This window comes from Neltuma alba, unplaced genomic scaffold (assembly GCF_004799145.2).
Source record: "Neltuma alba isolate B1F8T4 unplaced genomic scaffold, ASM479914v2 tig00006075_pilon, whole genome shotgun sequence".
Classification (NCBI taxonomy): domain Eukaryota; kingdom Viridiplantae; phylum Streptophyta; class Magnoliopsida; order Fabales; family Fabaceae; genus Neltuma; species Neltuma alba.
In genome coordinates this window covers 53,439-78,257 of record NW_021634340.1, presented here as the reverse complement: position 1 = coordinate 78,257, position 24,819 = coordinate 53,439, and the positions used below count along the sequence as shown (strand labels likewise).

Below are 24,819 nucleotides of genomic sequence, written 5' to 3'. Positions count from 1 at the left end.
GGACCGGAAGAAACATGACACTAAGGGAACCAAATTATATCCGTAGAATAGCCACAGAACCAAATTACATGCCAATGAGATCCCCAAGGATACTGTTCGGTATTTCATTCCCCACTCCACAATGACTTGTCACATAACTTCTTTTAGAAAAATTGCATAAAGCAGAAATCATGAGGAAACATCAAACTAAATTATTTTGTCCATACCTCATCATACTTGTCCCCTCCTTTGACAAGAACAGAGTAATAAACTTTCTGAGTTTTCTTATCCACTATCTCTTCCTTTTCATCAATGTAAGCGACGCGAAGAGCCGGATTTCTGCATGGCAACTTGCATGTTTATTGTGGATGCCATGGATATCATCTATTATGCAACTATTTACAATTCTCCAAATGATTACATTGACTCACGTTAACATAAGATTGAGAATATTATTATAGCAGCTTCTGTCTCGGGAATTTGTTGATTTCTTTTGAGAACCATAGATCTGACATGAAACAACATAGGTGAACTTTAAATCAGCCCAAGCTTGGGCACGATCCAAAGAGTTTCTCTGATCTTCACTGAAATCTACAGTCCTGTAGCGACCAAAGATGGCTGCACAAGGAACATATTTCACTTATAAATGGATTGCTTCTGCCACATTTTGGAATTTGATTTTGAAAAAACAAAAAGCAGACATAATAGGAAACTAACCATTGTCTTCGGCATATTGTAGAAAGCATTGAAGGTTCAGAGCTTGCCTATAGTACATCATTCCTCTTACTAGAAAAAGAAACGGAATTAAAATAAATAGAGATGTACATAAAAATCTAACAAAGAAAGCTATATATACACTATGATATTAACCTGTTCGATAGAGTGTCTGCCCTCTGCAAGATGCCCACTGACGTGTTAACTCACCTTCATCTACTTCTCCAGGATAATAATGTTTTAGATCTTCAAGTCTTTCATGGAAATTGGTCCATTCATCTACGGTACATTTAGGGAGTACAATGAGCACAACTAGTAAGTGTTAAAAAGGACAAGGGAGCAAATCAACAGAAGACTCACCGGGATATATCTTCTTTAAGTAAAATAAAATTGAAATCCCATCTTCATTTTCTTTATTGAGTTCCTCGTCAGAATACAACACATCCTCTTTGTAATATGGAGTAAGAACGCTAAAAAAGAAAAGCTCAGAAAAGTTCCACATCACAGAAGCAAGAGGTGAAAAAGCAAAACAACCATCTATATCTTCGGGACACTTGAGAAACTGTAGATAAGGGCACATGACTTTTTAAATAATAGGTATATTGGGAAAGAAAGCCATTATAGTCACAAACAATAATTAAAAAAATGGTAAGCATAATAGTTACTTTTCTCTTTTAATTGATTATAACAGTTGGCAGCTTGATTCTTGGGGGACCAGAGGCACTAGGTTTGATCCCTACCTCGTCACTTTCCTTTTCCCCAAGGCCTTACGCCACCTTTGTAACTGGGGAAAAAAACAGCTCCCAAAACTGCCCTTTTGGAAAACAACACATTTTGGACATAAAGTACCTATCTTCTGGCTGCATGTATATTGTAATTTACTTCAATACATTAGTCTATCACAGCGACCAACCTGAAAGACAGCATATCCTGCACTTTGGGAGCCTTTGGCATATTCATAAATAAAGAATTTGCAAAGAATGTAATACGCCGACGAGCATCCAGATTTTGTGGCACATTTATGGCAGACTCCTTGACAGTTAAAAGCAAATGAAGCCTAATAACCTATAGAGAGGGAACGAAGGTATCAAGAGGCATGCACAAATAATAATGGAATGTGACAAGTTAAGCGTGGTTGTCACGACCTACCTTTTCCTTCCATGACTTGTCTAGTGCAAGTAAAATGTTAATATTGACAAACCTCTGTCCTTCCACGTCATTATCTACAGTATTACGGTCATTATCTACAGTATTACAGTCATTATCTACAGTATTACGGTCGGGAGCATGCAGGATTCTGAAAGAGCAAAGCCAAGCCAATGTCATAAATGAGTGGGCAATCATATTAATGTTAAAAGGAAATAATGCATTATTATGAAACATTTTCATACTTACGAAGGGTCATCAACCATAACATCCTGGAAAATAATTTCCACTATATCCTGCATTACATTGACTATCTGGGGCCTCAATGACTCAATTTTGTGATCATCAGTTTGCTGTCAATGGAATAAATATCAATGTTTGTAAGCTTTGAACTTTGCTCTAAAATGCCTCGCATATGATTTTGAGAAGTATGACACTCCCTATGGTCCAAAATACAAGTCTAGTTTACCCACCGACACACAGACCAACAAAGGAAGTTAAATGGAAGTTAACTCATCAAATTTGTCAAAAAATTATAACACCTTCCAAAACAACACTTATTAAATTCAAAGATGACATTAATTTTAATGAAAAAAAATTATATACATAAAAGGGTAAACCAAGGGAAAGAAAAATCTAATACGCTAGATATTACCAAATGGGACTTATATTTTGGACTAGGAAAATCTTGGACAAAAGGACTTGCATTTTGGAACAGAGGGAGTAAGAATCAGACGTGTAAAAAAACATAAAATGGAAACAAGATACCATTAGAGTTAGGAATTTCTCCAACTTCTCACTGAGTAAGGGCAAGCCATTCATTTTGAATTCTTTGACAAATGTGTGCTGTTCTATGCTCCTTTCAACTCTCTGACATATTCGTTTCACAACCCTGTCTCATGGCCATCCAACCACAAAGGATTCTATAAGCAGAAAATATAGGGGCAAGCAGGGGGCACGGGCAAGTTTCCTCTCTCTCAACTCATTCATCACAAATAGTATATAATTTGATTGAGAGAAAAGATAGAAAAAGATCCATGGGCTGAAAAATGTAGTGAAAGATCAATTAACCATGAGTGTAGTTAAACCTATAATAGTTCGTTTTTCTTAAACATCATCACCCCATGGTCTCTTTCAATAATTCTCAATTTTCTAAGCTGGGGATGGAAGGCAGGGCGAGGAAGACTATCAAATTGCTTCTTACTTACGCCTTATCTGCTCCATCTACCAGGAGGTGATATATAAGTCTCCTGAGTGTCTCATAGCATTCAATGACTGCTGAATACATGTACTCATCACTCTTAATCTTTTTAAATAACTCAGCGTCATCCTTCCCCTTGTAATCTTTTGCCATGTCTAGTGCTATTGGAATCTATCATGTATGAAAGGAAAAAAAGGAAGTAAGTAAAAGTCACGGGAATTCAGCCAAAAAAAAAAATTTATACAGATTCATTCACAACATATACCTTACTAGCAAGCAAAAATGGGGGCCACTGGATTACAGAAACATGACTTGAGCGGTAGGGGACAAGCAACAGATCTCTATCCCTGCACAATTTAAAGATAAAAATAATAATCAGAATCTTGAAATCCATGCATCAGCTGTAAGGAGCATTAAGTAAGTAGTTTGGACCTATTGCTGATCAGGTCTTCATCTCTCATGGAGTTTATAAACTCATTCCAGACCTGAGAGAAGCATGCGATATTTCTGCGTTCATTTGATTCAATCTGAAACAAAAAGTATTCTTTAGCCCCATATAAAAAAAACAAAACAAATAAGTCAGCGAATCCTTCTATTTCTAATGACATAATGGCAATTTTTCTACACTCATAAGTCATGGGATATTGAGCAAGTTCTCTCACTCTCTCTCAGCTTGAGCGATAGTGTTATGTATAATATCGCTGCTAATGCATGCAAATGACTATAATTTTACATGTATATATAATATGAGAGCCGTTAAAAAAGCAGTACATAGGGAATGTCACAAGTAGAGTTAAATGTCTTGCATGATTAACTAAATAATCACAACAATCATGTGGGTCAAATAATCGCATCACATACAAGGTTTCTGAAATTGTAAATATGAAGTTCAGTACCATATCCTCTGGCTTAGTCTCACTGTTACTTCCGGGCAGGAAGCACTGACTGAAAGCTGATGGTATAGATTCAAATCTGGAGCGCAGCATCCCAAGTGTCCTTATCTAAGAGATTAAAAATGCCCCAAGGACATAATCAACAGAAAAGTTTTTTACCACCAGTACTATAACCTTATTACCACAATAACAGCAATTTATAAATATTTTGAACAGTAAAAGCATGCACGGAACATCTGTTTGAAGTGCAAATGTGTGTGTGTGTGTGTGAGAGAGAGAGGGGAAATTTTTTTGGAGGAGTAAAACGAACAACAAAGAAAACCTTAAAATCCACTAACCTCGCCCAAATGATGAAAGGCTCCAATAATCCCGCCAAGTAGAGCAGAGTAAATGGCATACCATATTTGAGTATCCATAAAGTAAACCTAGATATTAATGAAATGTATAATAGAGGCATGACTTCATGAAGATAAGAAGTAGAAGCCAATGCAATAGATCAAGGTAAAGTCAGTGACCCAAGAAATTCCGTTTTACCCAACTCACCAGTATAATTGGAGCCCATATTGGAATGACAACAAAAATATTATGAGTATCTGTAGAATTTGCATAGTGTGAGCTGATGCCAACTATATCCGCAGAAACTACAGTATAGATAATGAGAATATGCAGTACAATGTTACCATTTTCTGGAAAGAATTCATGCCACTGGAAGTTATCTATAGGCATCTCCATGATTAATTTTGTGGGTCCAACAAGGGGCAATATCTATGAAAAAATAGTTTTGTAGAGCAATGAGAAAATCAAGTTGTTGATACATAGTTACACACATAAAGGACAATGAAGAAACTGCAAGCAACATGATGGCAAGATCTCAACAATTTACAGTATGAGGGAATAATTTGTTGATTTCTATCTCTGATCCCTTAGTTTACAACTGAAGCGTCCATCTTTGTTTCTTGTGTAGGACATCGACCCTCAACAGAATAAATACCAATGATATGCTACAAATTAGAAGGCCAAATAGGATTCTTTTCTCTTTTCTCTAACAAGTGTTCCTTGTGTAGGACTATTTCTAAAATAACTATACAGTTTGTTCAGTTGTTCTTACATTGTACTGTGGTTACTTTGCTTTGGGACGAGTTATTGGGAATCTTCGGGCAGATTTGAGTTTGCCCAGAAAATAGGGATTAATTTATATTGATTCAGTATGTAATTGTGCAGGAAGAAGACAAAAATTTTTGGGGAAATGCGTGCATAGTTGTATTTAGTTGGAAAGGAATGTTATAATATTTTATTATGGGGGTTTTTGCTCTTAGTCTTAAAAGGTGGTCCAAGTCCCTATTGTTACCATACATCATTGCCACATCAGTGCACGTCATCTCTAAGGACATTGACCAAAGTCAGCCAAGATTCTAAGGACTGATTCCTCAATGAAAAATTATAGGGGCCTTGACCCAAGTTGACTAATCTACAGGAACCAAAAACTATGATTTGGCATCATTTTATTTAAATTCCTCCACAACTTCTAAGATTTATGACCTGCATATTAATATAATTATAAAATTATAAAATTATGAGTAAAATACTCTAACCACCCATCTATTTTGCATCAATTACATAGACAATCCCTGTATTTTGAAAACATAAATTTTAGTCTAAACAGCAATACAGTTAAAGAATATTCTAAAACGATTCTGAAACATAATATTTTTAGTTTTAAGGAGGTCCATGCATGTTTTCAAAATAAGAGGGAAGTTTTTGTAATTTAGGTTAAATAAAAGAGAGGTTAATGTATTTTACACTAGAAATATAAAAAAATCTTAATTATTGATAAATCATGACTTCGGCTATATTATACCCTTAACTAGTGGAAAAAAGTGTAGAGCTCTTCTGTGTTATATAAGATCATCAGGAGAAAGGCAAGTTTGCACAAGTCACAATCCAGCAGCAAGCCCATGGAACAAACAAAGAAGCATCCTCATTTATTTTAGTTTTGAAATTATTACTGCTCTATTTTTCTCCTAATCTATTATTTTTGTTTAATGAAGAATAATGGTTTCAACTAATTAAGCATAATAACCAAGGTGTACATCCTAGAATCATGGGGCTAATATGGAAGGTAATTAAAAGAGCTAGAGTTAAGGAATCAATTGAGGGAAGATATGTTGACAACCTTTCTCATATACATTTCTCTTCCCTCCATTTCTGTCAGCCCTATCTTCCTTTTTCCCCTCTATTTTTTTTTATTTTTCTTCTCTTGTTGCAAGAAAATTCATTTGGACCAGGAAAATAAGAAAAGTCAGTGTCAAGCAGAGGCTGACCATGTGTGGCAAAAAGAGCCCACATGTGGGACCAAGGGAGAGCGGCAATGAGAGATTTATGTGCATAGTGGTGTGCAAAGCAACTGAGGTTTTTCAATATGCTTTTAGAGTAACATTATCACTGTGTCAACAAGAAACTCAGGTGTGACATTTTAAAAATGTAAATGATATAGCAAAGCCACATGTAATTGACCTAGAGACTTTACCTCCACATAGTAGCTAAATGCTAGCTTGCTAATTAGAAGCAGGATCCAAAACAGGGTGTACCTGCCACAATAGACATATGTTAATGCAAAAGTAAAGAGGAACTTTTAGAAGATTCAATTGTGCCAATGATTGAAAAATTTTGTTTAATAACAAAAATATAGCAGGAATACTTTTCACATGAGAAATATGAGTGCTCAAAATTGAAGACAACACCAACATGTATGTAGTGACTGACACATAATGGAATGGATGATCTAATATAAAAATAATTTTGATAATGGAAAAGATCCTTCAGTTATAAATATAAGAACATAGCAAAATCGCACATGCAAGAGTGAGAGAGAGTCACTTTCCTCCTGCTTACCAAACAGGTCATAAACATTGTGGAAATTGCAATCAAAGATACATTCACCAGCACAGTAAATTGCAATTAAAGATACATTTATCACTATGTACATAACTGAGACTGAAAATCTAGCCAATTTAAAATTGGAATTCTCTGTATCATTCTGATTGATTATCCAACCATCTAAAAATAATTTCTTGCTAAATACAGATGGAAGCCAATTACCATATAAAATCAGGTGATTAAATAAAAAGTTACCAGAGTTTTTCACTTACTTCAGTAGTGATAACAAGTCCTCATGCACACCCCTACCCACATACAGTTCTGGCTGAAGAAAGGTTGATGTTCATGAAGAGAAAACAAATTAGAGATATAGAAGAATTAATTCAATCACCTAGCAAGCTGTAAGTCTAGCAAATGCTGGTCTTGTTTACCTGAGCCCACCACATCAGAAGGGTAACAATTCGCACATTTGAGTGCTCCAGCTTTCTCCGTATGGGTGGAAGGAAAAACAGTATTACAGCCACAATGTTTGGCAGTAAGTAAATCACAACAACATACGTATATAGTGACTGGTTCCCCCAATCCCCAGCCCAACTGGTTAAGGATTTTAGAAGCCCTGATGGATTCTGAAGAGAACTAGAATAGCTGACTGGCAAAACAACAAACCAAACAGCTGCGGCAACAAATTTCAGAAGATACCGTAGCAACTGGGAAATTTTCATATTCTTCAAGGCATTCCAAGTCAGAATAATATCCAAAGAAGCTGCAAATAGAAGTTATGAGAAGTGGTTTGAATGGTAACACTAACAATAATAGCAAGCAGTCGCATTAGCACTTATTCCCACCCAACATAAAGCACAGAAAATTTCAAGCACATAGGATCAAGCACCTTGCAGAAAATTGAGAATGGCATGTGTAATGAATATGCTCATAATACTTCTGAAGACATCTGCATCATAAAACATAGCAAAAGGTCCCAAGGAACTCCATGCAACAATAATCATGGCCTGAAAAGCAGTATCTTCACAAATGACACAAACTTCTTTTGTTGAAATTTGAAAGCTATATCATAATTCCAACCATCATGGATTGAGATTACTTGTAAAGCCAAGATAAAGAAGATCCACATTCGATCAAAACTCCGATAGAGGCTCCAATATGTACGAACTTCCACAAAATTTGTTTTGGGCTTCTTTCCAGCTCCAGAGCTAGCTTGGTTAGGACCCTAACATTGGCATTTGATATTCAACAACAGATATTTCAGGAATAAAAAATGACTGAGACCAAGAACAAGGAAATGAAAATGCAATTTTTTTCCCCTCTTAACAAAGAAAATTTCCTGAATTCTGGAGACGGTCATGGAAAAAGAAATATAACTGTATAGATTGGCAAATAAACTTTGAACCATGAACCACATGAAATATGTTTCAATACCATTTAGAAAGATGATTCATCCAATAGCTAAGGAATAGAATTTGCTTAATTTCTTTTTGACAATTTCTTAAAGAAAGAAAGCTAATCAATGTATTTGACCATCTATTTCTTATTTCTAGCCTACAATTTCATTATTCTCAGTGGCAAGATTAGTAGTGAACAAAGCTCGCAGTAGAAAGGTCACCATACAGAAGCGCAGAAGTTTGACACTTGCATATTGACACAAAGCCACATAAATAAAGCATTTCATAACATGTGGAAAATATCAACACACCATGAAGGAGTAGAAGATATATATACTCATTTAAAATCATTCCTATTAAGCAGTTTCATATACAAGAACAGCTTCGTGAGACTAGCATTTGAAAGTTCAAAACCACAACTCTTGAAATAAGGAAGATAAGGGGAAAGGCATAAAGAGAGACCTCATTTACTGGCAGTGACTCAGCTGAATTCCTGAAAAAATCTGCTTCTGGGTCCATTGGCCACCCCAGCTTAAAGCATTTGTCAGACCTAGGAAAACATAGAGTTGGACATCTTGTAAAACATGATAACAAAAAGGTTTTAGTGTTGTTCTCAACATTGAGATAATTATAAACTCATTAAAACATTTACCAAAAGTATTCATTCAGATCATCATAATTTCTCCACTTGGAATGGCTGGCCTTGCCCTGGTTGTTCCTTTGAGCTTCCTGTTTCATTAAATTCAGAGAAGAGTTTCAGGCACACATGTTTCATAAGAATGTAGCAAAATTAATACAATTATTACTGTATCAAACTCACCTTTGCTAAAACATTATAAATAGGAGTTATAACATCCCTCAGAAAGGTTTCTTCACCTGGAGCTTCTGCTTTGTCATTCTCCCCACTCGCAGGATGGACATTACTTTGTAGAATATCATAGACATGACGGCACATCTTTGGCAAAAAAAGTAATCAAGAGCTATATCATAATTTCATTGATTAAAGAACTTGCATTTTTCAATCTCAAGCAAAAGGGGGAAAAAAAAATCTGTGATAACGTAGTAGCTATCTACACCGGTTAATTACTAGTCTTGCAAAATACTACTGTACTAGAGTCTTACGAGGAAGAGGAATGCTGTGGGGGGAACTTTCTAACAGTTACATGCAGTTGATAGTCACATCATTACACAAGGAATATTGAATCTGGTACGGTTTATAGAAGGGTTAACTTGGCTAAGGTAAGATATCTTTCTTAACTTTAATATTTCATATGCTCCAAGAAGAACAATTTCAAAGTCAAAATGTTTTCAGCAACGTAGCTATATATGATAGTGTAATAAACGAAACACAAGAAACGTTTTTACATAACATACTTATGAATAAATCACTGAGTATTAGAACATGTGCTTGATGCAAGGCTCACCATATAAATATGAATTAAAAAAAAAAAAAAACTCACATGATGAAAAATGTAGCAAAGACATTCAGGCATAAAGCGAATATTTGAAGCTTCTCCCCAAATAAGAAGATAAAGAGCTATGTATATCAGCTCTAGCTGTTGTTTGTCACCATCTTCTGGAAACCTGTAGGACCAAAAGTAAGCAAAATTTTGGCAACGTTATCCAAAAAAAAAAAAAAAGAAAGAAAAGAAAAGAAATTGCACAAAGGAAAATTATACAAGCTGCCCTTGTTTCTAAAACACGATTAAAGCTTATTACAAGAAACATCTCATAGACTTCAAATAACAATCCTCCAATAATAAATTCACATACCTAAGATTGGGTTTACGGCGCACATGATTACACCATGAATAGTAATTCTTGAACATTTTATCCAGTAAATGTGGTACAGTATTTTCATGAAGCCGCAAGAATCTCTCATTAGTCTTCAAATCAAACATAAAAGTATGATATTATATAGCAATCTAATACATAATAGAGATTTAAGAATGAGAAAACTAGAGAAAATGAAGCTGTTAGTGAGAATCATTAATTCACCTCATGAAATTCAGGTTTTGTGTTCCTTATATCAATGTTGGCAAGCAATAATATTAGGTGCTCTCGTTGATTTGCCACATTTCCTTTCTTCATGTCCAAAAAGAAAAGAGAGATTTGGTCAGACAAGTCACTAGAAGTTTCTAGGACAAAAATAACTTGTATTTCCCATGTGAGACACCATATTAAATGAGGGTAAACATGAAAGGAATGTGTATTTTTTAATGACATTAACTGATTTACTGAGGTGTAAATTAGTTGAAAATGCCTTATAATTTTAAATGGAGAGAGTGTCTGTAAAGAAGACACAAAAGTTTAACTTTTATGATTGAATCAGGTTCACAATTTTGAAGCAGTAAACAAGTTAATCGTACAAAGTAAATGATCCTATGATCCATCGCAAAATTTCAATGACTCTTGAGATGAAAATAGATAGTGCTTAGATGACGGATGACATTGATAAATAAGTGATTCATTTGAAAAGTTATTATCTCTTGTTTCCTATTGATGTTTTGTTCTTTCATTAAAAAGTAAGAAAGATATATGGCCCTAACTCTCTCCTACATAATTAACCGGCTCAACTTCAATCTTAGAAGAACCTAGGAAAAGAAACAAATACTCCTTTGGTCCTATTTATAGGACAGAGAGAAAAAGTTTTCTTTGGTCCTATTTATAAGCCACTTCATTAAATTTTTACAATGAATGTACCATATTGTCCTTCATTTATTATAGTGTAGTATTATTTTTAAAAAGAGTATATATTAAATAGGGGTAAAGCTGGAAAGTTGCTATATTTTAATGAAGAGTTAATGCGGTTTAAGGTTTTCCTTGGTCTGTGTGAAACATGTTGGAAGTGCCTTATAAATAAAACCAGAGGAGTATGAAAAATATTTATTACCTGAAACCCAAAAATAGAAGACAGCCAGTCAAGTACGTCATTAATTTCTTTAAATCTCTCCATTGGGATTCTAGAAACACCAGTAGAGGAATCATTTCTTGAATGAATTATAGGCAATGGAAGATTTTCCAGATTGCGAAGAGCATTAAGTGCTGCTTGGATCTATATTTTCAGAAGAAATAAAAGATAGTCACAGGAAAAAGTTAAATTTCAGGAAGAGTATCATATCAGCAGAGATAAAACTGTCATTGCATGAACTCTCAAACATACAAACCTCAGAAACTTCCATGATTGCTGGTTTAACACCAACAGCATACAGTGGAAGAATGTTATAGTTTTCACATTGTCCCCTTTTCTTCTCAACATCCATTGCATATTCTTTTGTCTAGTGATGAAAGAAAGAAATCCTTATTCAGGGTCCTTACAATGAATAGAAAGTACCCTCAAAATAAACTCATAGTAATCTAATCAAGAACATCGAACCTTATTTTCAATATCTTTTGGAGGTACCATTGCCTTCAGAACATCATACAATACAGAGGCAATCTGAAGAATCTTGTCCATCTCCTCTCTTCAATAGCAATATGAGAAGAATAAGACAAGGTAAATTAATGGCATCACTCATTTCCAAACAAAAACAAAAAAGGAAAAAAAAGCTATCATTGACAGAACTTGCAGGAGCAGAATTTAAGATGAAGCCTCACGGTTTCTTTGTAAATTCACCACCCCGGACATGTTGCTCATAGAATGTTTGATAGTACCACTGCAATTCTCTGGTATCACTTCTTTTACTAAACTGTTTAGTATATTCCCCTTCCTGCAAACAATTTTTTTTTTTTAAAGTTCCAAGAGAAAATGAGAAATAACTGCAGTTATAATTCTTGTCTGATGCTAACGATTTTCGTGATTAAAAACTAAAAAAGCAAAAGAATATTAATTAGACTGGTTAAAATATAAATCCATAGGACAGAAATCTTTGCTAGGTGCTCATAGACACCAATAAGAAGTAAGAAAATAAAACCTAAACAAGGTAAAAAAAAAAAAAAAGGAAATTGCAAGCAAACAAGATTAGTAATCTACTCTTTGCAGTCTGTGCAACATAAAAGTCTTGAATTGACGAACCCCACGCCCACTTGATGTTGGATCCATTATATGAGTCTTCTCAAATGCATGGAAGCGGCCTATTAAACAAACAAAAGAAATTAATATTATTAATGTCCTATATAGTCACTCAAAACTTTGAAGAACCGAAAACAAACTATACTTCATGTGCAACATTAATATAGATGACAGTTTTCATTGACCAGTTTGAATTTTTAAGAAGACAACATTGAAAATTAAGTAATCACCAACTTAATTCATAAACAGAAAGCAAAACTTTTTAATACACGTAAAAGGAAAATGTAGCGCTTAATCGTAGGGAACAAAGGCAAAGTAATGTTTTAATAGAAAGGCTATCTGCCCATGAGCAAAGTAAAAGAAGATGCGTTCAAACACTCACAAAGATAAGCAACTCTGGGATTTTCCTCCTCAATTTCATTGGCTGCACGGAGGATTGGAACAATAACTGCAAGGGAAGATGGCACAGATTCACTGTCAGTAGCACCCTTCTCATCCAACAACTCCACATCACTCGTCGGCAGCCGTGTCATCCGCCGGGAAGGCAGCCGAGGGACACTGGGCACAACACCCTTTGTGCCACTCGTGCTCGCCATTTCGCCAACAATCCCACCACCACCAGTACAAAATTTGTTTCTTCAGTTTTTACCCAGAAAATTTCACAAGTACCCAAATGCTTAAACCCAGCATTCGAGTCTGATGAAGTGAAAGGCAACATTGGTTTTTTGTATAGGGGAAAAAGAAAGGCGGATTGGGTAGGATAGATTAGGAACTTTTGATCGCGGGGTGGGCCAAAGGAAGAAGCTTTAGAGTTATAAAATTGAGGAAAGGCAAAAGTGGTTTTGAATGGAAAATCAGAGCAACAATGGTACGTGTGCTGGTCTGGGGTTGTGTTGTTGCAGTGAGTGCTTCTGCTTTTTAACGAAAGGAAACTGATAATCAAATGAACGATGAACCTTCAATGTGCTTTTTCGAGGAAGCAGCCAAAGGTAGTATGACTTATAATCGGCATTGCTTCTTACTTTTGCTTTATCAGTGTCCTTTGTGTTTTGTTATCAGTGACATCGAAGGGCGGGAAGGAAACTGCAGGTTTTCTTTCTCCCTAAGGAAGAAGAACGCGGGAGCCTTGCTAATCAAATCCTGACACGTTATACAGGTCCGCTTAAATAAAGATTTTTTTTGGGCCTGGGCTGAATAAAGAGTTGAGTACAAATCTATAATTTAACTCTTTAACTGGTGAATTTAATGATAATGTATTACAAAGAGTTTACAGAAATTGATTCAAAGAGTTAGGTAGAATATGATCATAACTAGCACTTGGATTTAAATACAGGCTTTCTATCTAAGGGAAATAAAAAGATTTAGGGGATGTTTGGGTGATGACAAAATTATAGTTTCATAAGTGTTTTTACGGTATACGAAATAAATATATAAAAGAGTTTGCTTCTATTTACGAAAAAATACTTTTAAAAAATGTTTCTCAAGACTACCCAAACATCTCTTTAAATGTATGCTCTGTTATTGAATTTTGTTCCCATTGTAATCATTTAATCACTTTTATGCGTGTTTTTAAGAGGTTCTGACACTTTTTCTTTTCACACGGGATTCTGACACTTTTCAGTCTTATTTATTACTCCTTCCGTTCCTTATTATAAGAGAAAAATAACTGAAATGCGTTGATCAAAAAAATAGTTAAAATTAGTTAAGAACAATTAATGTATAAAAAGTATAATTTTTTTCCCAAAAATGCCCTCATTAATAAGGAGAGAGAGCATGAGAGAAAACAATTAAATTATTAAAAGAAAGAGAAGTGGGAGGGAGAGAGAGTGTGAGTTGGAGATAATAAATATGGGTAAAATAGGAAATCAACACAAAAAAGTGGAGACAACTTTTAAGCGTCTTTTATATATAGAAACATGCCATAAGCATCAAATGTCTCTTATAATAAGGAACGGAGGGAGTAGTAATTGTGTTTAGAACAAGATGTAAAAAAAAAGTAATGATCTAAAAAATATGAGAGAAAACGACAAAAAAAAGTTAGAAATTACAAATCCCAAATCAGGTTTGGTAACACAACTTTATTTGGTATTAATAAGTCTAAATTTGCAAATGACAACAAATTTTTGTTGACATCCTTGTTTGATATTTACAAAATTCTAACTTCTTTTTGTATCATTGTCCCAAAATATAAAGTATGTAACCTTGAAACAAAAATAAAAAATCCTTAATACCAAAAATATAATAAGTATGTAAATTATAATTTATTTATTTTCCTTTAAAAACTACAAAAAAGATCAGACTCTGGAAGCATTCAATTGAGGGGAAATTTAAGTTTACCTAATCAGAATTCAGAATTAACTTTTTTCAGTAACTCCAATAATTTTGAATAATTAGAGTTTAAAGAAATATAAATACTAAAGTGAATGAAAAATGAAAAATTAATTTGTGCAGAACACCGTAAATATCTACAAAATGAATATTGAAGTGATTATTGCTGAGTAGTCATCTTGCTTTTACTTTTTAAAAAACAAATGCACAGGGAATAAAAAGGGAGGAAGGGTAAATTAGTAAGTTTCATCACCTTATTATATGTTAAAGCTAGTTTTGACCTGTGAGACAAAGTTGTGTCAAATTATATATATATATATATATATATATATATATATATATATATATAAAATAAGTGCACGTTATAAAGATGTTAAAGCAATTGTATCTTTGCCTAACCCGTAAAGGCAAGCTCGTATAATAATAGACCTTCCCTTTTAAAAGCCTTACACTTTAAGCAATTAAACAAAAATAGGCAAAGCAACACAATCCATCCGCTTTATAAAAAGAATGAGAAGAAAAGTTGAGGGCAAAGTGAAAATAAGACAAATAAGACCAACTCAATTATTTGTTCACTCGGGTCAGGGCCAGTGCCATTCATATATACGATTGCAAAATATTTTCAGCGAACATATATATCATAAGTAATAACTTCATCTAAAACACGGATGGTACAAAAGAAATATTACCTCTCTTCCTGGATATAAAGTCTAAACAACTAATCCGAGAAAATTGAAAAAATTAGTTAAATTAGTTAATTATAAGATATGTGTGTTGACTTTCCTAAGCTACCTTCTTTAATCATATGCATTGGAATTACCCTTTGGTAGGAACTCTTTACAATTAATATGGATGTTTTAGAGAAAAAAATATAAATTTGAGAGACAAAATAGATTGAGGTCCTATATTTAGGATAAAATTCAACCTTTAATTAGTTTTTATGTTAAGGATAAAAAAATAATACTATTTCTAATCCTTAACACATAAGAGCCAGAAAATTAACTTACAAATATTTAAAAAATTAATTTAATTAGTTATTTATAATAAATTGATATTATATCGTGATGATTTTAATTAAACATATTCAGAGACAACTATAAGTTAACATCTTATCTTAGTATGCATTTTCACATGAAACTAAACACATTCTAAAATCTTGTCTACCACGCACCACAGCTTGTTTGGATGGATGGTGATGCTTTGTCAAGTATGTACTAATTAAGAGTAATTAATTTTCCCTAATCATAATTAGGCATTGAAAAATTTTCTTTTTTTTTAAATGCTACTTTCAACAATGGCAGATGGTGATAATGAATGGTACATAGGGGTTACTTTCATACCACAGTATGGACAGCCAATGCCGAAAAACCATACAAATAAATATGAATAAGATATTGTAAATTGATTTAAACATAATGATAGTGAGATTATGTGCGCGAGAGGGTTCATACTATCCGGCTAACGTGTGTTTGTTTCTTTGTGTGTGCGTGATGCTTTATTTACTCTCAAATTCATGTACATGTTGCAAATCAATCAATCATTTTCATTATATATAATTACATATATATATTAAAAAGAATGAGAAGAAGCCAAAAATATAGGTAATGATTTTTTTTAATAAGTACATAAATTCATTAATTCAAAACATAAAAAACAACAACAAAACATAACTTCTCTGCTAATGCCCAATCTATGTGCGGCATTGGTGAGGTTTTTTTTTAATATGTGTGTGAGTATGATTAATCAATATCTATCAATCTTTATGAACTAATATCCCCTCAACAAGATCTCTAAAGGGATATGAATGATGATTTCTTTAAAATTAAAGGATGATCCTTTACAAGAAGGGGTTTTCTTATATTAAAATTTTAAAATTATGACATATATAATAGCAATAAACATGAAGTTTGATGACTTAAAAAAACCTTAATTAAGACCCACATATTGAAGCTTCAAATTCAATCCATGTAGGAAAAAAAAGAAAAATAATATTAAAATAGTTTTATCCCATACGTTGGTTTTTTTTTTTTTCCCTAAATACCATCCTCTCAATTACTAGCTAGGCCATCTATATATTTACATACTCTCAATAGAAGTTAATTTATATATCTTTAGACTATATGTATATTTGAGACAAAAATCTATTACATTAATTTCTAGGAAATGCCATATGGAAAAGCATAATTAATAAGCTAGCATATACCAAGAGCTTGGTTCTTCTTATACCTCAGGCTAAGTCTAACTATAATTTTTTTAATATAATTATGTGTGTGAATAGAGATGCTAATTAATGGCAAAGCAACCAACATTAATTGGTTAATACTATCTTATTATATTATAATAATTTATATTTAGCAAATAGTAAACTGCGTGCCCTTCATGCCCTCCTATTAAATGTACTACAATTGAATTGACCAACATTCACTTCTCCTACGTAAATCCAAAACATAGCATCTTCTTCTTTTGATGGACTCTCTTACTTTTAATTTGACACACAAAGAAAAAGAGTGCCAAGTAGAACTTAACAACGTTATATATAGATAGCTTGACCTTTCAAATGTACTTTGAATTTTTATTATTATTTTTTTAAATTTATTACTCTACCAATCAATGTTTCCTTATTTATTAATATATTAATACAATGAAAGGTTCCGTAAATTTTTTAGATATTTTCCCTATCTATTATGAGATTTATAATTAAATGATGCAGTAAAAATAATTTTTGAAATAATGTGTGCAATGTTATAATTTTATTTAAAATTAATGATATATACTATATTTTGAAACTTTAGTTTAAAATTGGCCAAAAAATTGTTAAAAAATTTCTAGAATACGTGAAATTACAAATAAATTAAATACAGTGGAGGTACAGGGCGTGGAAGTTTATATTGAATGCCCACATTTTAAGGAATGTAATTCATCAGTGCTTGCTCTGAAAACGAAAACATACCCCATATAGTACGCAGTATTATGCATATGGTTTGTTTTGATTTGAAATTTCAACTTTGTTTCCGAAATGATTATATAAATATTAGTCGTTCTCTTATAGAGACCATGAAGACAATTTAAGTTAATTAATTAGAAGATTAACATTAAAACTTAATTAAAAATAAAAAATCTAAACCATTCAAATAAAATATGAATGGTACAAAGTGTATGTATATTACACGAAACTCGAAAAGAAATACAGACATGGATTTCTAATAAATAAAATAAAATAAAAACGAAGTGAATAAACATCATTTTTGGCATCTCATCAATTTATTTTCCTCTCACTTTCATGCATATCTTCATATATATCCCTTAACACACGCAAATAAACACATACACACACATACATATATATAAAGACGTACGTAGTTTATTGAATCCTCGGAGATAACCAAGAGCCAGCTGTGTAATTCCTAGGTTTTCCAGACACACACATCGTAATCTTCATCTTCATCGAGATTATCATGGGAAAGACAGTGATTAAGCAACAAGCATCCTCGACGATATCAAAGAAAGATCGTCGTCGTCGTCATCAAAGTAAACTTCACAAACAACAACATCAACATCATCATCTTCTTGAAGGGTTCGACAGCTTGATCAACGATCTGAAACCCAAGGTGTACATCACAGATTCCTCAAGCTTCAAGCAGCTCGTTCAAGACCTCACTGGCAATAATAATAATGGAAGCCCTAATTCTTCAATAACTTCTTCTTCTTCTTCTTCCAAAGTCCATGATGATCCTGATCTTCATCATCAGCATCATCAGGTTCAGTTCAGGGTTGAGCCCTCGGTTTCAGCAGAAGCACCAATAACAGCAACAACGACAACTTCATCTGAAGAGTTCTGTCGTAGCGATAATAATTATATGAATGATACCAATGAACTCATCATGTCGATGTACAGAGAAGTTGCAGACCTTGATGGATTATTCTTCTGCGGAAGTACTAATAACCAGATGGTGCAAATCTCGGAGGAAAACGACACAGCCTTTGAAGATATATTGGCGTGTGAGTATGATCAGATTAATTATCTGGAGTCACTGCTTTTTGATGACGATGATCACCAAGCTGTTGTTGAACAACCGTTGATCACTGATCCCTTCTACGCACAGATCACTCAGCCAGCAGAGATCAGTGTTTACGACTATGACTTTTCAGGACTGATTAATTAGCGATATATATTTATATATGTGCATGCTAGCTTTTCTGGTTGATGTATGTACTACTTTCGTTCAAATGTTGAGTACTTTTTCCGGCCTGTTCATATGTATATACCTTCGATTATTGTACACAGAAGTCATCGTATTCGTATCAGAGATTGTATCTATTTCTAAGCGTATTCTTTTGTATATAAGATCCACTTCTTTATGTCCATTCATCATGTACTGTGTGCTTGCTTTTGCTTTCACCAAGCGTATCTGTTTGCTTATATATTTATATATATTGCGGATTTGTGATTAGAGCTGTACAGTTTTGCAGAAGATGATCTGAAACTCTGATCAGTATGTAATCAGACAATGGACTTTAAAGTTCGGAAGAACGGTTGATTAATGAATAATCTTAGCATTATGCTGATGAGTATCACAATTTATTTTCAGTAATACTTTTATTAATTAATTGCGTGAGGCTTAACAGATTCATATATATTTCCAGCTGAGAAAAAGGCCAAGTTTTCCAGTATATATATCAGTATCAATCAATCAGTTTCATTTAGTTTAATATGTCACCTGTCAATTAATTTCTTTAAACAAAAAAAAAATTAAGAATGAAGACGAAATCTGAAAGAGGCAGAAAGAAGACAAACCCTTGAATGTTGATGGATGGCGTGCCTATTAAGTCCTTCTACCGCTTTCATTTTTGTTGTTATTCAACCCCCACCCCCAAGGCAACAAAATTAATGTATAACGACTTGAGGATATAATAATTTATAGAAATTTCATGTATGTGCAGGTTCAAAATTTATGATTTTATATTTCTTCCTTCCGCAATATAAGTAATTGTTTTGCAAGTTGGTTTAGTCTAAAATATAAGTCCATGACCTAACACTGGTAGTTCGTTGGTACGACTATTGTTATAGAGTTATGATGGAGATAGAGATAATCGATTGAAGATATTTGTGAAAAGATAAGATGATTTTTAAAAAAATCAATGAATTTTAATTAATTTTCTGTAAATTAGTTGAATGTGAGTTATAAATAATAAAAATAAAGTAATTGTTTACATGTGTTGGATAGTGTGACCCGTAAAGCTCAAATTTTGTAGAAAACCGGCTCCTTTTTATTATGAAAGATTGCAAATGGGTATCCAGGATGCTTCACTGCTGCTCCTCCTGTGTTTAATATAAGGTTTAATTAAAGGGTTGATGTTGGTTATATATATATAATTTATTTTATATCTTTACCAAATTTTTTCCAAATTAATTCTATTATTATTCTCCAATAATAATCAAGTAGGAGAAGGAGGGAGAAAATTAAAAAAAATGCTTATAGTATTTTTTAAAAAAATATTATATTAACTAATTTAATCAGCATTGTTAATATACTTAAATTAGTTAATTAGGATTTATTTTAAGGACCGGAGGAGTATTTTTTTCCCCTCCAAATACAACTGTCTCAAGATGATTAGAAATATTTGTAAATGTAAAAATCCTAGAGAGAATGAACTTGAAGACAAATAAATCTATATAGACGCTTGAATATAGACGCTTGAATAACTAAACGTTTGGTGCTGAAAGAAAATATGAGAAAAGTTTAATGCTAGGACATGTAGTCCAATATTTGAATAGGCTGCTACAGAACAACTTATTTCCAATTTTTTTAAATTTGTATGATTTTTTTTAGGAAAAATCCTAAAAAAGCGACTGTTGAATTTTAAAATGACAAATCAGTATTGGTTACTACATTTATAAAGAAAATAACTATACTTACAAAGCAAATAACAACATATTTTTATAGTAATTCATGATTTGTCATTTTGAAATTCAACAGTCACTTTTTTGAGATTTTTTCTTTTTTTTTTATGTGACTACTTGATTTGATTGGACTAGATTCAACTATATAATGCAACAGCATAAAAAAAAACCAATTGATGAAACAAGAATGAAAAAAATACAACATATATGTATTGAAGCAAAAACGAGTTATTTAACAAACAAGCAAATCCAAGAATTTAAAAAAAAATCAAATAAATATCTACAATTATACTCTCACTTGGGCTTCCCTTTTCCCTGTGTTATTTGTGTAGAAGCCGCATTATATAAAGACTTCAGTTGCCTTGTTATCAACTTACTATTATGTATAGCTAGTTGGAGCTCCGCATCACTCGACCACCATTGTTCCAACCCATGAGCTTCAAGAAACCTCTGCTTCTCCTTTGTCACCACAAACAATTTTGCCGCCGTTTGCCCGCTGCTGTTGCCACCGCCACTTGCGGGCCTCACATTCTCTTTATCTTCATCTCCTCCTCTTGCTCTGCCGCCATCGCCACCATGATCCGGGTCGGTATAAGAGCAGCATATATAATCGCTGTTATTCACATACAAATGCGGAACCCATCGACCCGAATCCTTCCAACTTGTAAACCGGGTCATCCAACTGCTTGGATTGGATCCGGATCCAGATTCGGGTCCGCCATTTGGATTGTTCGGATCATCCTGGGGATCTGAGTTTGAGACGAAGGATTTCTTGACCTTTTTCCAGAGAAACTCAGCTTTTTCTCCGATGTTTCTGAAACTCATGGCGATTGAAACCGAAGGTGGATTAAACAAATGTGTGTCCACGTAAATTCCTTCTTTGGCCAAAGCTTTTCCAACCTGAAGAGCAAAACCAGCTCCAAGAGAATGCCCTGCCACACACACATTGCTGCTCCCATAGGCATCGCAAGCAGATCGGAGAGCCTCTAAGGCAGAGTTAAACCTCACGGATCCTTTGAGGCTTTCCCAGGCGAGAAATCGGAGGTCATCTTCGATGTCACGGCGGATGGTGGGGCCTTTAAGGAGTGTTCCTCGGAGAACGAGCACGGCTTTGGGAGCTCCGCTGGGTCTGATGAGGACTAAATCAGCCATGGCGGCGGATCGATCCCATTCGAGGATTGCTCCGAAGATGGATCCGTCACGTTCATCAATTAGCGTTTTGGTGAGCTTGTACTTGAATGGAATCCACCAATGTGGCGCTAGAGCGTTTGACTGTGATCGATTCTCTTGCCTATCAAGTTCCAGAAGGTACACAGCTTGGATGAAGCAAGCTATCACTGTTTTCTTGTAATTCGGATCCTTCCTGTAAAGAAAATTTCATGAGGTTAAAGATTGAATTATTGGAAGAATAATAATGTGAAAATCTGGGTCCAGAATTTATAGAATTGTAGTGATGAGTGTCTGTCTCTGTTTTTTTGTTGAAACAGAGATATGTGTATCTTGGTTCGGGATAATAACGCATTAATCAGTTATTTCTTGTTAATCCACAGGGTTTTGTCAAATCTTCTAATCTTCGAATTTGTTTTCCAGAAAACAAAATGGACTGTAATCAAAGGTAATGAGATTGATGCATAAGATTATGGTAATCGTGTTTCCTTGTTTCAAGTTCAAACAGAGACAAAAATGCAATAATAACTAATAAGAATGTTATTGACTAATGCAATTAACTATTGTCATTTTGCCGTCAATAAACTCTTCTGTGTTATATTTACTTCTAAACTAAATGAAATTTAGATCTTGCATCGAGGGATTCGTTTAACTATTAAAGTATTTTGTGAAACAATGTGACATTAGATTTTTAGCATAAAATCTAAAATTAAATTTAGATTTGTATTTGAAGGAGGGATCGGGAGATGATAATGTAATTAAACTTGCCAAACAAACTGCTTTTTATTAAAAAAAAACTTATTTTATTATGGAAAAATATGTGGTTTCTACTATCTACAATGCCTACTTTGTCCAAGTATCAAGAAAAGATAATACATATGCAGTTCAACTAATTGCAATTGCTTGATTAATAATTTTCAAATTAAGAAAACAGATAATACAAAAATTCAATCTCTTATTATCTTGGCTTTGACTATATTCACCCACGCAAAGGTAAGCTTATCCTTGAATCCAAATAGGAAATTACCGCATTAAATCAAATTGCTGATAACAGTTAAGGAAATGCAGTAAATTAGGGTCTACAAAGTTCTATGCTGAATGCTTAAATACTATGGCAGCTAAGGGCCAGAACAATTCCTTTTAACAGATACATAAGCCAATTCAAAAATTACAGAAATCAACCACAGAAAGAAAGACAATCATATAACTAAACAATCAGACTTGGAAATCCAGTTAAACGAGATATCTTAGTTAGATTGGTCTCTGAAATAGTCAAAGCAGCCAATAAACTCAAAAAATTTAATTACATGTTTGAAATAGTTCATAAATTTTCTTATCTTCTCCCAGTTCCTCGTAGATACTGCCAGAAAAGGTCATTAAGCAAAACTGGAAACTTATGTGAAAAACTTTCAAGTGTACGTTCATAACTCAAAACGGATTCTGCTGAATAGACAGAATCGGATCAAAAGACGGTAAAAGAAAACATAAGAGATCCAATTCGAGAAGCTTTCAAAATAGGGAAAACCGATTCTGCCCAGATATTCAGAAAACCCCGAACACTGCTCTGTTTCGAACTTGCTTAAACAGAAGCAATGTTCATGCACTAAGGTGAAAATCGAAGCTAGAGCACTCAAGAACTAATCAGATCCAGAATCGGAACGCTAAATTCACAACAAATCCAGTGAAATTGGTAGTACTTACCAACTAGAATTAATGAGGTCTCTCCAATTAAGAGTGGTCAGATTGCGAGGGCCAGAGACATGAAAAGCGTAGGGGTGAGCTTCGGCTTCGACTTTGGCAACCTGGTTTTGGTTTGAAATCTCACCGTCAGAAACCGGTTTCGCCATTAAAGCACCGAAGTTCTTTCCTTCTTCGTTTCTCACTTGGTTCGCTTACATGATAGAGCGGAGAGAGAGAGTGTGTGTGAATTTATGAGAAGTTGGTGGCTTTCCATTGTTGAAAAACCTTATGTTGATGCTTTGAATCCGATTCGACGTGGCCATTTTCAGAGAATTTTTTTAATCAGAAAAAATACTTGAAGAATATATCCATGGCCTCGCTCCAACGGCTATATTTGTTTCAGTTTTCGAGTCGTCCGTTTTCAACTTTTCATCGAACTGAAATGACCAAACTGTCCTTGCCTTTTTATTCCTTTGCACCTTTTCCTTACGAAAACAATCAACATAGGTATTGTGTTATTACAAAAATATAATAAGAAAAATTGCAGCCAGATCCCATATAAAGGAATTAAATACAAAAAATCTCTTAAAATCATGAATTATTCTAAAGTCTAGAGACTTTTTTTGCAATAAATTTTATTTATTTAATTACCAAATTATCTTTCTTTTTTTTGAAGTTTGTATTAACGACTAAAAAAGTAGCGGTTGACACAACTCAGAGTGCAAGGATTGACAACTATTTCGGCTGGTTTGACAACACATTTTCTTAACATATCACAAAATGTAACGCATGAGTTGTCAAACCAGCCGCGATAATTGTCAATCCTTGCACCTTAAGTTGTCAACCACTGCTTTTTCAATTGTCAATCGAAACTTTAAAAAAAAATAATTTGATAATTAAACCAGTAAAATTTATTACAAAAAAGTCCCTTGAGATTTTAAAATAATTTTATGATTTCAAGGAACCTTTTTGTATTTAATTCTCTTGGATGAGACCTAATTGTAATTTTCTCGATATAGTATTAAAAATCACATCAAGAGCGTTGGCAGGAGAGAAAAAACCAGGACCCTCTTAGAGTTGCATTTGTATCTCAAGATTAAATTATATATAATTGATGTATGATAATTTTAATTCATGGTATGGATAATCAATTATGCAAATGCAAGTATAAGGGTGTCCCGGGCTTCTTTTTTTTTTTTTTTTTATCAATATGACTTCTAATGCTATATATATATATATATATATATATATATATATATTAATGTCATGAGGCATTTCAGGTTGTTATTGTGCATCTTCCGTTACGATGTCACACAAATAGATGCAAGAGTGCACACGGGGAAAAAAAGCTAGCTTACTATATTAATTTTTTTGCCATCAAGTTAATTTATTATATTAATTAATTTTTATGACCACATGTTTTTAACCCATGATGTGTAACTGAAATACATTTCATTGTATTTATCAAGATAAACCTATACATAATTCATATGCATTAAAATATAGGGTATTGGAATATTTTA

The 24,819-nt window shown here is 33.5% G+C and overlaps 2 protein-coding genes across 3 annotated transcripts in view; both read right to left on the bottom strand.

Moving 5' to 3' along the window:
• Positions 1-24,819, bottom strand: part of LOC114749511 (callose synthase 7) — a 33,533-nt gene that overhangs the window by 6,670 nt on the left and 2,044 nt on the right. The window contains exons 1-34 of one of the 2 annotated variants that reach the window (XM_028938003.1): positions 12,602-13,272; positions 12,181-12,281; positions 11,805-11,917; positions 11,584-11,671; positions 11,375-11,485; positions 11,101-11,262; positions 10,206-10,292; positions 9,981-10,093; positions 9,668-9,791; positions 9,028-9,162; positions 8,860-8,936; positions 8,670-8,757; positions 7,910-8,035; positions 7,700-7,817; positions 7,242-7,573; positions 7,083-7,135; positions 6,461-6,521; positions 4,614-4,698; positions 4,477-4,526; positions 4,272-4,358; positions 3,937-4,041; positions 3,473-3,567; positions 3,306-3,387; positions 3,048-3,211; positions 2,608-2,731; positions 2,089-2,192; positions 1,959-1,990; positions 1,843-1,916; positions 1,607-1,758; positions 1,054-1,163; positions 850-972; positions 697-765; positions 411-597; positions 207-318 (exon numbers count right to left, since the gene is read on the bottom strand). In XM_028938003.1, the coding sequence (XP_028793836.1) occupies positions 207-318; positions 411-597; positions 697-765; positions 850-972; positions 1,054-1,163; positions 1,607-1,758; positions 1,843-1,916; positions 1,959-1,990; positions 2,089-2,192; positions 2,608-2,731; positions 3,048-3,211; positions 3,306-3,387; positions 3,473-3,567; positions 3,937-4,041; positions 4,272-4,358; positions 4,477-4,526; positions 4,614-4,698; positions 6,461-6,521; positions 7,083-7,135; positions 7,242-7,573; positions 7,700-7,817; positions 7,910-8,035; positions 8,670-8,757; positions 8,860-8,936; positions 9,028-9,162; positions 9,668-9,791; positions 9,981-10,093; positions 10,206-10,292; positions 11,101-11,262; positions 11,375-11,485; positions 11,584-11,671; positions 11,805-11,917; positions 12,181-12,281; positions 12,602-12,815 (3,858 nt within the window). In that variant the 5' untranslated portion in view covers positions 12,816-13,272. Of the gene's footprint in view, positions 1-206; positions 319-410; positions 598-696; positions 766-849; positions 973-1,053; positions 1,164-1,606; positions 1,759-1,842; positions 1,991-2,088; positions 2,193-2,607; positions 2,732-3,047; positions 3,212-3,305; positions 3,388-3,472; positions 3,568-3,936; positions 4,042-4,271; positions 4,359-4,476; positions 4,527-4,613; positions 4,699-6,460; positions 6,522-7,082; positions 7,136-7,241; positions 7,574-7,699; positions 7,818-7,909; positions 8,036-8,669; positions 8,758-8,859; positions 8,937-9,027; positions 9,163-9,667; positions 9,792-9,980; positions 10,094-10,205; positions 10,293-11,100; positions 11,263-11,374; positions 11,486-11,583; positions 11,672-11,804; positions 11,918-12,180; positions 12,282-12,601; positions 13,273-24,819 lie in introns of those variants that run through there. The other variant, XM_028938002.1, reaches the window with a different exon arrangement.
• Positions 20,609-23,503, bottom strand: LOC114749513 (GDSL esterase/lipase At4g10955-like). Its single transcript, XM_028938004.1, has 2 exons — positions 23,318-23,503; positions 20,609-21,812 (listed from the first exon to the last, which is right to left on the bottom strand). Exons 1-2 carry the CDS (start codon positions 23,461-23,463, stop codon positions 20,744-20,746), a joined length of 1,215 nt encoding a protein of 404 aa, XP_028793837.1. The 5' UTR covers positions 23,464-23,503; the 3' UTR covers positions 20,609-20,743.